The 17,572-nt window shown below is 40.2% G+C and overlaps 1 protein-coding gene across 1 annotated transcript in view; it reads right to left on the minus strand.

The window, feature by feature from the left end:
- The window catches only part of ngfra (nerve growth factor receptor a (TNFR superfamily, member 16)), a 64,429-nt gene that overhangs the window by 19,943 nt on the left and 26,914 nt on the right, over nt 1-17,572 (minus strand). Inside the window, exon 3 of the mRNA XM_030140301.1 lies at nt 15,068-15,430. Coding sequence (XP_029996161.1) covers nt 15,068-15,430 — 363 coding nt within the window. The remainder of the gene's footprint in view (nt 1-15,067; nt 15,431-17,572) is intronic.

The following is a 17,572-nucleotide window of genomic DNA, read 5'->3' on the forward strand; positions in this document are numbered from 1 at the left end:
TAGTTTACCACCACCAGAGGGAGGATGTGAGACCGAATGAATAATGGATCCGCTGTACGCACTTTGAGTTTGCATTCATAGAAAAATGCAATGTAAATCTAATCCATTATTATTATTATTATTATTATTATTATTATTATGAAAGGAACATGGACAGAAATGGAAAAACAAAAGCCAAAACAGCATCCGAAAAAACATCAAGACCATCAAAACCACCACAACCATCAAAACCACCACAACTATCAAAACCACCAAGACCATCAAGACCACCAAGACCATCAAAACCACCAAGACCACCAAAACCATCAAGACCACCAAGACCATCAAAACCATCAAGACCATCAAAACCACCACAACCATCAAAACCATCAAAACCACCACAACTATCAAAACCACCAAAACCATCAAGACCACCAAGACCATCAAGACCACCAAGACCATCAAAACCACCAAGACCATCAAAACCACCAAGACCATCAAAACCACCAAGACCATCAAGACCAACAAAATCATCAAAACCTTATCTTAACTTATTTTATCTCATCTTATCTTGTCTTACCTTACCTTTTCTTATCTTACCTTATCTTATTTTACTTTATCTTATCTTATCTCATCTTATCTTATTTTACTTTATCTTATCTTATCTTATCTTATCTTATCTTATCTTATCTTATGTCAGTTAATACTAAATCTCTTCTTTTCTCTAGTGCCTCATATCAGCTGCTGTGAGTTCCTTCTGGTGGTTCTGCTGAACATCTGCTTCTTCATGTCACATGTTGGTCCATGTTTGATCGTGGACTCATGTGTCCACGCTCTTTCATTTCAGATCGCAGTAGAATCGACCCTGGTAGACTTTGAACCAGGGACGGGACCAGAGCTACTTGTACTGATAATCCTGTTGACGTGTCACAGTTTGGAAACTAGAACTAAACCAAAGGCAGAAGGAGGTTTTTAAATATAGAAGAAGAAGAAGAAGAAAGCACAGAAATGATCACGTCAGCTTCAATAGCACAGAAAAAAAAAAAAAAAACATATTACAATGAGACTCTTTGGTGTTTTTGCTGAGTGTTTGTTTGTTGGGTTCTAATCACCAGATGTCCGACCCACTACACATGGACCAGCTGGTTCTGATCCACAGATGGTTCTGAGAGAAAAGAAATGTTCCTCAATTTGGGAGGAAAATATCTGCCCCCCACCCCCCACAGCCGGCCTGGACTCTGCACGCCAGGTCCTCGTGTGAGATCTGAGCATGACGTTAAGGCCATGTGGACCATGTAGACCAGGTCCAGGGCTTTTGGGGGGGGGGGGTGGGGGGGTGTCAGGGCTTTGAGGGCAGCCTTTACTGTGTCTGTGCTACTGGACGGGTCTGGTTTCTATCACAGCAAAGGCTCCAAAAGACCAGTCATGTCCAAAAACTGTCCTAGTTCTTCTGTCTTTGTGGACACATTAATGATCCAGGCTCATTTTCTGTGTTCCAGAAGATCCATGTCCACTTTGACGGAAAAGACTGGTCACTTTTCCATTGGACATCTGCGCTAAACTTTACTGATATTTACTAAATGTCGACAAAACAGAAGTGCATGATGTCGTTCTTTTTGTTTCTTTGACTGATTCCCTTTTTAAGCTAATGGAAGCTAATGCTGCTGCTGTAGAGGAGCAGAAGAAGCATTTAGACGCTTTAGGATTTTTGCAGAAAGTTCTAGTGACATTTTGTTCATACATTGGAAGTAAAAAGTTATTATGTGTAAATTCCTTCACATTTGTAGTGTTCTATAACACACATTTAACTTCATTAATTCATTTTCTGAACTGCTTAAACCTCTAGACAATCCTGGAGCTGGAGGTCGCCTATCAACACTACCAACGGGTGTAGGCGTGGTACATCCTGGACGTACTGCAAGGACATTTACACCTACAGGTGATTTAGATTGAACCATTAACCAGTTAGATTTTGAACAGTGGGAAGAAGCTTCAGAACCCAAACAGACAGAGAAAGCATGCAAACTCTGCAAAGAAAGGATCAAACCCAGGACGTCTTGTCATGAGGCTACAACACTAACCACCGTACCACCGTACCGCCCAGTTAGCATGTTTACAAAAGTGTAAAACAGTGCTAGCATCACACAATTCAGTCAGTGTCTGTGGAGAAAATTTTAGCAGTTTTGTTAAAACAAGATCCTAAATTGCACATTTCCAGTTTTTCATTTCCAAACTCCTTGAACTGCATGAAGGTGCCAGAGCCTATCATGGCTACCGACCAAAGTTATAATAGTTTTGGATTTTTCATTTAGTTTAGTTTTATTTAGTTTTGACTTTTTTTTTCTCTAATTCAGTTTTAATTAGTTTTTAGAGCAGGTTTGCTAGTTTGTATTAGTTTTCATTATTTGCTAGATGCCTAGTTTTAGTTCAGTTTTAGTTTTTTTTTAATATCATTTCTCTTCTTCTCTGTCGTCGTCTTCAAATAAATCCCAGACAGGACTCTGCTGCTTTCTCCAACTTTAGTCTCCATGTTTCCAGGTAGAGTGGGGACCAGAAGACGACTGGAAACCACAAGTGAACACAAGTGACGGACCCTTAAATATTGTATGGTGACAGCAGCTAAAGGGAAATAAATCGATTTTGTATCAATCCGACATTGACAAAGACAAAAAGAAATGGATTTTTATCCATAATTTTTATATGTTTTAGTTAGTTTTGTAAACACACAATGCAGTTTCAGTTAGTTATCATTTTTTTCTTTTAATTATACTTTTTATTTATTTCAGTTAACGAAAATGTTTTTACAGTTCTAGTTTTCATCATTTCATTAGTTTTTGTTAACTATAATAACCTTGGTTTCCAGTCGTCTTCTGGTCCCCACTCTACCTGGAAACATGGAGACTAAAGTTGGGAGAAAGCAGCAGAGTCCTGTCTGGGATTTATTTGAATACGACGACAGAGAAGAAGAGAAAAGAGACGACAAAGCTAAAATTAATACTAAAACTAAGCATTTAGAAAAAAAATTAAAACCAATAAAAACTAGCAAACCTGCTCTAAAAACGAATTAAAACTAACTGAATTAGGAAAAAAAAGAGTCAAAACTAAATAAAACTTAACTATAACGAAAAATCCAAAACTATTAGAACCTTGCACCGTACCGCCCAGTTAGCATGTTTACATAAAAAGTGCTAATATCATACAATGCAGTGAATGTAAATAAGTCTTTGGTGAAAACTTTAACACTTTTGTCGCGTACATGTGTAATTATGTACACAATCACGAAACAAACCCAGACGATCCTCCAAAATCTGTCATTACTCCTTCCAATGTGGAATTTGGGGATGAACTGATGAATGTGGTCGGATGACAGCGTACAGACCGAACTCAGACTCAGCGGACCATCACAGTCTGAGGACGTCCACGTGTACGTTCTGTTTTCACTGACGTCCAGTTTCTCCACATTGATCCGTTGCATAATTTACACTCGGTTCTGGCTTTAATAGTCCGATGGGACCGAGACGGGCAACTTAATGTGGACGGATTTAAAAAAAAAAAACTTCTGTCGGTCATAAAGTGTGGGCGTTTGTCGGCCTGATGACGGGGCATTCCTGGCTCCCGCGGGACGGATCGGTTTACAGAAAACGGTAGAAAATATCTTCCACAGACAGAAAAATACAGCACATGTGCACGCCATACTTAGCAACACAGAACTAATGCAGGGCCTATTTAAAGCTATTGATTGGGATCGGTCGAACAGGAGGGAGCGTTCAGGGGAACATGGGGGTCTGGATTACATGCATTTCTTGACCTTTTCCTGAGATGTAGTCAGGTTTCCTCAGCGCCGCCATACATCATCCAGCTAATGCAGGGCCGCCTAATGGTATTAGAAATGCAACACCAGCTCGCAAATGGAATAAATTGTGAATGGAAGGTGTGAAAGTGAGCGAAAGTGTGCAGGCGCTCCGGCTTTATATACGGTTTGTTAAAGAACCGGGGCTTCCTCTGCCCAGACGGAGCTATCAGTCATCCTGCAGAAACTGGAACTGGAAGTGCCTCCACATAGATCAGTCACACCTCTGCACCGGGAAAACGCCTCCGTTTACCGGCACCGGACCGATGATTAGGACCCTTTAAGGCAGGGCTCTCCAACTCATTTTCTTTCAGGTTCCACATTCAGCCCATTTGATCTGCAGTGGGCCCAGCCAGTAAAATAATAACAGAATAACCTATAAATAATGACAACTCCAAATTTTTGTCTGTGTTTTAGTCCAAAACCCCCCCATTAAGTTATGAAAATACTTTTATAAACTATCCAAACAAAGAAATGTGAATAACCTGAAAAAACTGAAATTTCTGAAGAAAAATAAGTGCAATTTTAACAATATTCTGCCTCAACTGGTCATTTCTCCATGTGCATTATGGATCAGACCTACAAAGACACCAAACACTGAGGAACAGACAGAAAACTGTTAAAATTGCGTTTAATTTTCTTTAGATATTTCAGGTTGTTCATATTTGTTCAGGTTATTCATGTTTTATTTTTACAGGATAGTTTGTAAATGTAAATATTTTCATAATTTAATGTTATTTTTTGCACTAAAACAAAGACAAATATTTCAAGTGCTCATTATTTATAGGAATACTGTAATATTATTATTTTCACATCAAACCAAGAACAAAATCTGCAGTCATTCTTTTTTGTCGGTTCTTCTGCTGTTATTATTTGACTGTAGATCATATGGTCTGTTTGTGGAACCGCAACTAAAATGAGTTCCACAGCCTGGACTGTGGAATTTTTGCACTTTGCAAATTCATCCCAGGGGCCGGATTGGAACCTTTAGTGGGACGCATTTGGCCCCTGGGCACTGATCAGCACAAATCAGCTGACGTCGCTTAGCAACTGGGACCGTAAGTGACCGGACTATTTGCGGAGTGATTTGAAAGATGCGAATCAGAGGTAAAAGAACCCATTTTCCTCGACAGCGGTGCAATAAACATTTTGTGAGAAAAAAAAGTCCAGTCAGAGAATCGTGATATCAACTTTAAGAAAAAAAATCATGATTCACATTTTTTGCCAGAATCGTGCAGCCCTAATCAGGGATGTCAAACATATGGCTCGGGGTCCAAAACCGACCCGACAAAGAGTCCGATCGGGCCAACACGATGAATGTGTGAAATGCAAAAACTGGAAGAACCAAAACTTTTTGACCTACTTGAGTAAAATACGGTCCTTCAGTAAAAGCGCTTTGCAGTAAAGCTAACCATCCTCCTGGGAGCGCGGTGACGCTTACGTCCAGAGCGCTACGTCTCCCCCCCCCCCCCCCCCCCCCCCCCCCCCCCCCACCCCTTTTGTTCTATTTCTCTGGGCTGATGTAGAAAACACGACTGGCTTCAGACCAGAGAACCTGAACCTGACCCTCCAGAGGCTGCGGACCTCAGCTGGAACACAACCGCAGCTCAGAGGCGGTAGAGGTGGTGTCGGCGGCGTCTCTTTAACAGCTTCATTTGGGCTTCAGTGGGTTTAAAACAAAATAAAAACCAGCGCTGGAGTTTTACGAGCGCTGGGTCTGAGTGTGCAGGGAAATGTGTTTATTAGCAGGGTGTGGACAAGAGGGGGAGAAGCTAGCTTTAATTTTTATGAGCCATCGAGATCTTTACGGCAGAGTTAACCCCGGGGTCTCTTAAGGGCGGAGATGAGCAGCTATCGGGCGCAGCGCACATGTTACAATGACCTCTTTATCGGACGCCGAACACTCTGCCTCTGTCTGCGTCTCAATCTTCCTCTGTGTTTGTCGGCGGATGCGCACATCCATCACACACACAAACTACAGATGAGCGCTCTGTCTTCTGTTTGGGGGGTTAATAGAGACAGCCCAGGGGTGGGGGGTGGAGGGGTGGGGGTGGGGGGGTGTTAGAGAGACCGAGGGGGTTCAGATGAACAGAAGAGCTGCTGTAAAGTGCTCTGATTAGCAGCAGTAATTATACAGCGGCGGTGGAGGCGCTGAACGCACGCTGGCTAACGTCCACCAAGCCGCTAGCAGAGACGAGCGGGGGTCGGAAAGAGACGAGAAGTCGGCCTTTATCTGCTTTTTTAATCTACGGCCTCCTATTTTTGAGGACAAACGCTAAGCAGATGCTCGGCCAATCATGTTGTGACTTTATTTGGCGAAGATAAAGTAGAAGTAATTTCAGAATAAACTGTCGACACAGTTTTCCAGCTTCTATAAATCAACCGTTTCCTCAAAAACTGACACTAAAACTAAACTAAATGACGTCAAAGTTCCAATAAAAAACGACTAATGCAGCATAAAACTGAGTGAAACCAAACACCAAAGTGAAACAGTAACTGTGGACAGAACCATTCAGACCTAAAACCAACTGAAATAGATGGAGATTCAATAACAGACACAGGAGGTGTTTTCAGTTTCAGATGAACGATGATGACGTAGAGAATAGAGTTAAGGAACCCTGAGACTGGGATTAATAATGTTAAATTAAATAAGATTTACATGTAAAAATGAATTAAAACGAGTGTAATTCTGGTTTTATTTCATTAGTTATGGTTAAAAATTTAACAAGATACCTGTAAATATAATTACTTCACTATTTTTTGCTTGTGTTTTTTTTTTTTTGTTTTTTTTTTATTTCACAGCAGTTTTGTTATTAAATGGTGAAAACGATGAACCCAAACTAATGGAATATTTACGGAAGCATTTGTCAATTACATGCTTTGACTTAAAACAGAAGTGGAATAAAGTAGAATAAACTGGTGACACAGTTTTCCAGCTTCTATAAATCAACCGTTTCCTCAAAAACTGACACTAAAACTAAACTAAATGACGTCAAAGTTCCAATAAAAAACTACTAATGCAGCATAAAACTGAGTGAAACCAAACACCAAAGTGAAACAGTAACTGTGGACAGAACCATTCAGACCCAAAACCAACTGAAATAGATGGAGATTCAATAACAGACACAGGAGGTGTTTTCAATTTCAGATCAACGATGATGATGTAGAGAATAGAGTTAAGGAACCCTGAGACTGGGATTAATAATGTTGTTAAAGTAAATAATATTTACATGTAAAAATAAATCAAAACAGGTGCAGTTCTGGTTTTATTTCATTAGTTATGGTTAAAAATTTAACAAGATACCTGTAAATATAATTACTTCACTATTTTTTTATTTTGCTTTTTGTTTTTTTTTTGTTTTTTTTTTATTTCACAGCAGTTTCATTATTAAATGGTGGAAACTATGAACCCAGAGTGATGGAGTATTTACAGAAGCATTTGTCGATTACATGTTTTAACTTGAAACATAAGTAGAATAAAGCAGAATAAACTGGCGACACAGTTTTCCAGCTTCTATAAATCAACTGTTTCCTCAAAAACTGACACTAAAGCTAAACTAAATGACGTCAAAGTTCCAATAAAAAACTACTAATGCAGCATAAAACTGAGTGAAACCAAACACCAAAGTGAAACAGTAACTGTGGACAGAACCATTCAGACCCAAAACCAACTGAAATAGATGGAGATTCAATAAAAGACCCAGTTTCACATCAAAGTACTTCACACATGTGCCGCGTCCCAACTTTAATAATAATAAAAAAAAAAAAAACGCCATTAAAAACTGCTCCGAACTGGGCCGGTATCAGCTGAATCAATTTTGGAACGCTCATAAAAAGTGTTTGGGTTTTTTTTTGCGTGTGAAGTCGCAGAGGTCTGAGCCTGACAGTGTGTTTGTGTGTGTGTCCCGCAGTGGATTGTGGGTACTCGTAGAGGTCACTCAGCGAAACCTGAGCGTGTGCAGAAGAAATCCCAGGACTGGTATCGATCGGTCAGCTTTAGAATACCAGCGCAGCACATATGCTTCTGCTTCAGCCTCCAAACGCTTCTGCCTCTGTCACTGCGTCATCAAACTGACACCGAACGACAGCTGGAGATGAACCGTGGACGTGGAAATAAATCACAGCACCTTTTCTTTTCCATGTCCAGAAAAGATAAAAGAAAAAAGAAGACGACAGAGTAGAAATGAAACAACACTCCTGCCTTTAAAACAACAGCTCCAGCGTCTGTTCTATGGTGAATATGTTCTATGTCAGGTTCTGGTCTATGTTCCAGTCCTGTGGTCTGGATGAAGGAGATCAATCTAACTACAGAAGTGGGAGGGACTTTCACTGGAGGAGAACTCAACTCATCCAATCACAGTCCGTATATGACTTCTATCAGTGATCAATAGGAACTAGACTGATATCTGGAACCATTTACATGTTCTAAACCATCAACATATGGACCAGTAGAAGTAAGGACAAATTTAGAATTTTTCAAAAATTCTGCAAAATTTCTACATCACAGTTTCTCAAAACTGTGAACAAGCTTTGTAGACATTGCTCCAACGAAGCTTAATACAAAATTTCAAGTGAATGCAACCAGTAGTTTCAGAGAAGAAAGTGGTTGAAATCTAGACATTGGTGACCTTCAGTTTGACCCTTCAAGGTCACTCAAGGTCAAAGGTCATGGACTCAAATGAAAGCCCAGATATAACTTCCTATCAGTGATCAATAGGAACTATATTGATGTCTGAAACCATTTTCATGTTATAAACAATCAACATATGAACCGTAACAAGTAAAGGCAAATTTTAAACCTTTCAAAAATTCATCAAAAATTGTCAAATCCAAATTTCTCGAAACTGTGAACAATTTTGTCGACAAGATTGTCACAAGAAAGATAGATATAAAATATGAAATGAATCCGACCTGTAATTTTGGAGAAGATCATTGAAATCGAGACATTGGTGACCTTTAGTTTGACCCTTCAAGGTCAAAGGTCATAGACTCAAATGAAAGTCCAAATATGACTTCTATCAGTGATCAGTAGGAACTATGATATCTGTACTTGATATCTGTAATGGTTTACATGTTATAAACCATCAAAATACTATAATGTAAGATGTATAAGTACAAGCAAATGTTTAGTATTTCTTTTAAAAATTTGTAAAAAAAATTTAAAAATCTAAATTTCTCAAAACTGTGAACAGACTTTGTAGACGTTGTCCCAAGGAACATACATGTAAAATTTGAAAACAAACAAAAAAAAAAATCCATCCTTTGGTTTTGTGGGAGAAAAAAATTGAAGAAATTGCTAATGAAGACAAGGAAGACGAACTCAGAGACAGACCTGCACCTCCTCTGTACCTCCTGCTCTATCATCTGTTAAACTAATAAACCGGATGTGGATGTTTCCTGTTGGCTTCAGAAAACTTTATATAAAAACCATCCCAGAGTAGACCACTGTGAACGGTCTGAAAAGATCATCACGACCGCATGTGGCTGTAGCCCCGCCCACAGGCCCTTTCAGACCAACAGGGTCACTTATCATGTTCATCTTCAACTGCCACCGTCACCGCAGCAGCAGCAGCACGACGAGGACGACGGGCGGGTCAAAGGTCGGAGCAGCTGCATGGGTGGGCGCCACATGGGCAGCACAAGGCCGGACTATGAAGGACTGTACACCAGATCTGTCTGTGCACATGGGGGGGGGGGGGGGCGCGTTGGACCGCTGTCAGTCCTGTCACGACGGGCGGTTTAAGTCAGTGGTGTCAGTCTTTTTCTGTCGGATCCTCTTTGGAGGAGCAGAAACCTCCAGACCCCCTTTGGAGGAGCAGAAACCTCCAAACCCCCCTCAACTCTAACAACTTTATACCACAACTTTTACTGACAGAAACATCAATATTTTATCGACACTTTTTGCTTTTCCTTGAATATTTTTTTGTTCAAATCAAAAACTAGAAAAGTATTCAGAGAGCACAGACCTCCACCAAGGTAGCCCCCCCCACCAAAATTTGATCATTCGTTCCTTGTGCCAGTATTAACATTTCCTGAGATTTTCTTCCAAATCTGTCCAAATCTTTTTCAGTTATCTTGCACACAGACAGAGGTAATAACTTAGATTTTCGTCTGGATATTCCAGATAAACTCCCCCAGACTGCTCCATGAGACGATATTTGTCCAAATAAAAATAGGAAATGTGTAATTGTCTCCAACTATGACAATACAGTTCCTTTTTTTTAGTCCAACAAACACATGTTGGTTCCACAGATGAACATGTGACCAGTACCAGTGGGTCCATGAGCCTGTTTCCATTGGACATCTGAGAACATTCAAGTCCAAACTGGTCCAGAACACAAACATATGTGTCCAGGTGTCTTTTCCAGTCCTTGTCCATTGTCCAAACCTAAACTCTTTGTCTAGTGACACATCACCATGGCAGTAGATTGGTTTGGTGTCCGTCCATAAAATGAGTCCAGGCTGCCCCAACCATCAAACATGAGTTCCACCTGATACATGAAAAAAAAAAAAAACACACCCAGGAGTGATCGCATGACCCAACCTTCGCGTAAGCCTTCGCGCCTCCCCTAGGGGGTCCACCCCACAGTTTAAGAAACACCGGTTTAAGTGGATAAAACTTCTGCACATGCTAAGAAACTATGCAAGACTCGGCGACAGCGGAGAGTCAGCAGTGTGTGGATCCAGAGGTGGAAAGACCCCGAGCATTTAGGACAGAAGGGGTCAAACATACGGCCCATGGACCAGAACCGGTCCTCCAGTGGGTCCGATCCAGCCCACCACATGAATCTATGAACTGCAAAAATTACACTGGAGACTACTACAGTAAAGAGTAGTTCCTTTTCCACTGACCCTCAAACTGCGTGAATATAACTTGTGTATAAAAATTTGCCTAATGGAAAAATGACAATTTTGCCAAAACTCTAGTTTTTTGATTAAAAGTTTTTGCGCTGATAAAAGGTGGTTTTTCGGGCGTAGCACACATGGTATAAACTGTCAGTCAGAATGACTTGATATTATTTGTGGAACATCTTAGGGGTAAGGTCTACTAACTTTGTTCCAAGAATTGAGATATATTGATTTTTTTGATCTTTTATGAATTTTTGACATTTTTTAAATCCCCATTGGTTTATAGTGGAACTAATTTCAGTGCAATTTAAGAACTATAACTTGAAAACAGGTGAAGATCTTGATATAATTACTATTGACAATAGATAGGAAGTCACATATGGGCTTTCATTTGGTGCCATGACCTTTGACCTTGAGTGACCTTGAAAGGTCAAATGAATGTCAATTAATGTCTTTAAATATGATGTTGGACTACAGGAGCTTTGGTCCTATTTTCATTTTTAACTTTAGTGAAACCAAATGTAAAAGCAGATCTAAACTATAACTGCAAACTCCAGTCACCAGACTAAATAAATAAATAAATAAATAATTTTTTTTTTTTCAGTGGTTCCTTCTGTAGATGGACTGTCTAAGTGAAATCCTTCCTCCATGTAAAACTCTACAGTGTTAAATTCTACAGTGTTAAACCCCCCTGAGCTCCTACAGACTGGATCTGTACAGTCTGCTCTGAAACTGTAAATGACTCCATCAGACTTTTTACTGTATTGACTTTGGCCAAATGTGAAAAGCAGAAGCAGCTCTTTGTGGTCAAAGACACGAAGGTGATGATTTTATGGATAATTAAGTGGCATTTCAGACACGGTGATCAGAGCCGTCCATTACCAGTTCTGTGTTCCATCCGTCCACGGCGTTTGCTGGTTTTCCTCAGGCCGTCCCTCCTCTGCCTGTCGTTCTTACAGTCTATTAAAGCAGGAATTCACAGCCTTCATGTGGTGCGTTCACATCCACCGCTACGACAGTGTCGACATATTTCTGAGCTTCGCTAACTTTGTGGATCTAAAAACACGCCAGTTTCAGAGGCTGTGAAAACCGTGAAATCTGAACCAAATCATGTTTTTACAGCGAAAAACCGCAGCAGAACTCTGAACCTCTGTGTTTACGGAAAACACGCAATTAATGTTGGAAGAGATTATAACAATTCTGTCATGTTTGAATAATCTGCAGCTGATCTGCACAAGAAAGTAGAAGGTAGTGAAGACCCTCACAAGAAGATATCAACAATACCAACAGTAACAACCATGGTGAGAATTATAATGGAAACCAGAACTGAGTAAAACTGGGCAGAAGAGAGAGAAAAACAAACAAACAAAATTACAATAAAATAAAGTACATTAGACCTGTTAAATGATGAGTATAAGAAAAGAAAGCATGAACAGAATATCATACACGTCTGCCCAAATAATACCAGTAACAAATCCACAAAAAAAAAAAAAAATTCTAACAAATGAACGGCGAGCGATGCCACCCACCGCAGAACCAACAGCCAGACAGAAGCCGTTCACCCCCCGATGAGGTCAATTTCACGCCTCCCGTCCCCAGTGGATTTACAGCTTCCTCCCCTTTTAACTGACGACACCAGTGTTGCGTTTAAGTCTGTGGGAGAACAGATTATTCATGCTCTCCTTGTTGACGTTGGAGTCGTCTTTGACCTTCTAACGCTAAAGCTTTCCACTTCCTGGCCTTTTGAAGACCTGGCCTGAGCCGACCTCTGACCCCGTCTGCTCCGACAACTTGTTCACATGTGATTGAGACGTTTGTGTCCGACTGAAGGAAAAGGCCGCAGAGTCCGAAAAACCAGGTGTCAGGGTTTGGTTTGGTTTGGTTTGGTTTTAAGGCCGACGCGAAAGACTGTCCCGAAGAAAGACAATGTGGATCCACTTGTAAGTCAGTTCTAGTGGAGACTGTGGTGGAAACACAAAAGCGCAGGAATTTTACTACGAAGTTAAACGGTAAAATTAACGCAATTCATCTGCTTTTAGTTGAAACTGTCCAGGAAGTGACCTCCTATATAATTACAGACCATAATAGGAACCATGTGCCCCCTGGGATTTTCCTCAATCTATAAGAAAGATGTGTCGGAGCTTGTGTTTTACTTAATTTTAGAAACTTCTAGGTTAAATATGGTGAAAATAGTCAACAGTGACAGTGACAGGTGCATCATGGGAAGAAAAATTAATGATTTCAAACCAGATGGAGACGAATGTTATGAAGCAGGTTTGGAAGCAAGTTTTAAAAATAAATATTTACTGGGAAAAAAGAGAAACTATTTTTCTGATAAAACACATTTTTATATTGTTTTACATTATATTTAACCCTTAGGGGTCTGAGCCTATTTTGTCCGTTTTTGAGCACTTCTGATTTTGCCTTTATATACTATATATATAAATGTTTACTATACCCATGTTTGGTATCTTTTTTTTCAGCACAACTTCATCTATATCATCTCTCTATTATTTTTTCACTTTAACCTACTCTAGCAACACAAAAGGACAAAAAACACACAAAAAATTTAAAATCCAATTTGAAAAATGTATATAATTTATTGCATAAATAACACAAAGATGCTTAAACCTTTTGAAAGACTTTAAAAGTGAATATTGGTTCCAAATATTAGGTATATAAAATCAAAATTGTAATAAATTAAAACTATACTCAAATATTTGACATAAAATCATATCTTTACATAGGTGTTTTCATAAAAAGTGGGAGAATGTGGCCGCCCTTTCGAAAGGAATTGTCTCCAGTCATCTATGTGACCAACTTCTGACGCAGTTTTCTTTTCTTTTTGTTTTTTTTTTTTTGTATAACTTCCTAAGACCCAGCTATGGGTTTTCTGTCCGCATTTGTGGACAAGAGTTTCACAACTTTATACAAAAAAAAACAAAAAAGAAAATTTAACTGTCCACCACAAAGGACATTCCATAAAAATTTTAAAAACTGCATCTGAAAAAATTGTTGCATTGTGATGTTTCCAATAAAGGCACTTATTTTATTAAAAACAAAAAAAAGCTGGTACTTTGCTGACATTTCCTGGGTCTCAGGAGGTTGAAGGTCATGAAAATTAATTGAAATTTAGCAATTCGGATGCATCCACCTTAATTATTGAAACGTATCGGTATCATTATCGATATCGGCGATACTGGCTGTCTATTTACTTGGCATCAGATCGATACCAAAATATGCAGTATCGCACACCAAGGTTCTAATAGTTTTGGATTTTTCATTATATTTTACTTTTATTTAGTTCTGACTTTTTTTCTCTAATTCAGTTAGTTTTAATTCGTTTTTAGAGCAGTTTTGCTAGTTTTTATTAGTTTTAGTTTTTTTTCTAAATACTTAGTTTTAGTTTTTTTTAATATCTTTTCTCTTCTTCTCTGTCGTCGTATTCAAATAAATCCCAGACAGGACTCTGCCGCTTTCTCCCAACTTTAGTCTCCATGTTTCCAGGTAGAGTGGGGACCAGAAGACGACTGGAAACCACAAGTGACGGACCGTCAAGTGTCGTATGGTGCCGCTAGCTAAAATTGCTCGATCAAAATAAATTGATTTCCTCTCAACCCAACATTGACAAAAACTAAGGGAATTTTATTGATGATTTTTACACATTTTAGTTAGTTTTGTAAACACACAATACAGTTTCAGTTAGTTATCGTTTTTTTCTTTTAATTGTAGTTACCTCCGCCAAGGAGGTTATGTTTTTGCCAGGGTTTGTTTGTCTGTCTGTCTGTCTGTTTGTTTGTCTGTCCGTTAGTGTGCAACATAACTCAAAAAGTTATGGACAGATTTTGATGAAATTTTCAGGGTTTGTTGGAAATGGGATAAGGAAGAAATGATTAAATTTTGGTGGTGATCGGGGGTGGGGGGGCCCACGGGGGGGGCCACTGATCAGCCTTGGCGGAGGTCTGCGTTCTCCGAGTGCTTCTAGTTTTTATATATTTCAATTAACGAAATTGTTTTTTTCATTCTAGTTTTCGTCATTTTGTTAGTTCTCGTTAACGATAATAACCATGGTTCTATGTGGTATTCACTGGGGCACCATTAAAGGGGTACTTTGCTGACATTTCCTGGGTTTCAGGAGGTTGAAGGTCATGAAAATAAACTGAGATTTAGCAATTCGATGATGCATCCACCTTAATTATTGAAACGTATCAGTATCGATATCGGCGATACTGCCTCTGTATTTACTTGGTATCAGATCAATACCAGCATATGCAGTATGGCACACCTCTACTACATAGAACTCCGTCAGCCTCTGTCCAAACTCCTCTATAATGTACTGCTCACATACATCTGTACTAAACCCATGTGTGTTCGTGTGCTTTGACTCACTGTGGCAGATGGAGTCGCTGGTCGGCGTGCACTCGGCCAGCTGAATCTCGGTGCCCTCGTCGCAGATGGTGCACGGGAGGCAGGGGTCCAGGGAGCTCTCCAGTTCGGAGTAGGTGTCGTCCAGACACTCCTCGCACACCGTGTCCTGATCGTGGGCGCAGTGCTCGAACACCCCTTTCCCCGCCGGACACACCGTGCACAGCTCGCAGCGTCCGCTCACTTTACTGAAGTAGAAGTTGTAGTTGCAGATGCAGATGGCGTCGATGGAGTCGGTGCACGGCGTCTCCATGCGCATCATACCGGTGCATTCGGTGCAGGGTCGACACGTCTCTGTGTGGCTGTAGTCCTCCGAGAAGGTCTCACCTGGACACCATAAGGACAGGACGGGAAAGACAAGAAGGAGGGAACAGGAGAAGGGACGAAGAGGAAGATGGAGAGAAAGAAATATGAAGAGATGAAGAGAGAGTCCAAGGACAGCTGATTTATTTCTTTATTATTTAACCAGATAAAGTCCTGTTTAGGTCCAGATCTGTTTTATAAGGACGACCTGGTCAGCAGCACACACCGAGACAACAGTAAACTAAAAAAAAAAAAAAAAAAAAAAAAACAGGCAAAAATTTAGTAACAACATAAAACAATAACCAAGGTCTGACAAAATATTTTAAATGCACCAGCAAGTTTTAAAGTCAGCATCAAACAACTAAAAAACAGGGATGGATGGGTAGATGGTGGATGAATGAATGGATGGATGAATGAATGAATAGATGGATGGATGAATGATGGATGGATGGATGGATGGATGGATGGTAGGTAGGTAGATGGTGGATGAATAAATGAATAGATGGATGGATGAATGATGGATGGATGAATGAGTGAATGAATAGATGGATGGATGGATGGAAGGATACCAGTACCAGCTCTTCAGTCATAATAAAGCGTGAATTAACACCTCGTTCTACAACTAACAGTTCGTTAACAGCTTTTCTGTCATCACTTCCTACTTCCTGCTTATTATTTTAGTTCAGGTCCCACAATCAGCCCAGTTTCATTCATGTGGGTCAGACCAGTAAAACAAAATGGGATTCCAGAACTAAAACAATTTCTAAATATAACATCTCAGCTTATTACTAATACAACGTACAGATGACAGTGGATCTAAAAATACACCAACGTTTAATAACAGGCTGAATATTATTAAAATTGCACTTATTTTTCTTAAGACATTTCAGGTTGTTCGTATTTTTCATACTTTTAAGGAAAGTTTGAAGATGCCCACGTTAGATCACACTGGGCTGAAAGTGTCCCCTGGGCTAAAAGGAGTTTGACAGCCCTGCTTCAGCAGGTCGGTTTACGTCCACAGGCCGCAGGTTCGACCCCGCTGCATTAAAACTAATATTCATACAGTGATTTATTTCAGGATTAAAGCTGAATTGTGCGTTAAAGTGAACAAAGTAAAAGCTAAGCCCACTAATGGCTCGCCGGTTTTCAATTACTGGAAACATAAGATTGTTCTCCAGGAGGTTTTCAGAGTTCAGCGTTCAGAAAGTGATGACCTTAAATTAGTTTGTTCTTCCACTGAGAGTTCCTAAGGGTCCAGAGTAATCTATTAATATTGCATGGTCCTATAGAATTATTTTCAGATATAATTGGTTGCCTGCTGAATTATGCATACAGAAAGAGTGTGTCCTACGAATGAACGAGATGGAAGTGGAGTAAAGAGGCTGACGAGGGCGAAAGAAAAAAAGATCGGATTGAGAGGAGAGGAGAGGCAGCACCACTGTACTGTTGAGAAGTATTTTACATGAGAGCGGTGACCATGGGGCGGGGGGGGGGGGGATGGATGGATGGTAGATGGTGGATGAATGAATGGATGGATGGAGGGATGGATGGATGGATAATCGACAGATGGATAGATAGATAGATGGAAGGTGATGAATGGATGGATGAATGAATGAATAGAGGGATGGATGGATGGATGGATGGTAGATGGTGGATGAATGAATGGATAATCGATGGATGGATGGATGGATGGATGGATGGATGGATGGATGGATGGATGGATGGATAATCGACAGATGGATGGATTGATGGACGGACGGATGGATGGATAATCGACAGATAGATAGATGGAAGGTGATGGATGGATGAATGGATGGATGAATGAATGAATAGAGGGATGGATGGATGGATGAATGGATGGGTGGATGGATAATTGACAGATGGGTGGGTGGGTGGATGGTCCTGTTCTATGGTTAAATAGAAGGTTCTCATCATTGTCCAGTTTGTTTAACCTCCTCCTCTTCATCACAGTCTAAAAGAGTCCAGACCAGTCCAGACCAGACCAGACCAGACCAAACCAGACCAGGCCAAACCAGTCCAGACCAGACCAGACCACTAAACCCTTCTCTTCGTCCCAGTTGGTCCTATCTAACTCTTGTTCATCCGTTCCAGTTCAGACTGTGTTCACATTCACACAGTTCCCACTGACATAAATCAGGGGGCGTG

This window comes from Sphaeramia orbicularis, chromosome 8 (assembly GCF_902148855.1).
Source record: "Sphaeramia orbicularis chromosome 8, fSphaOr1.1, whole genome shotgun sequence".
Taxonomy (NCBI): Eukaryota; Metazoa; Chordata; class Actinopteri; order Kurtiformes; family Apogonidae; genus Sphaeramia; species Sphaeramia orbicularis.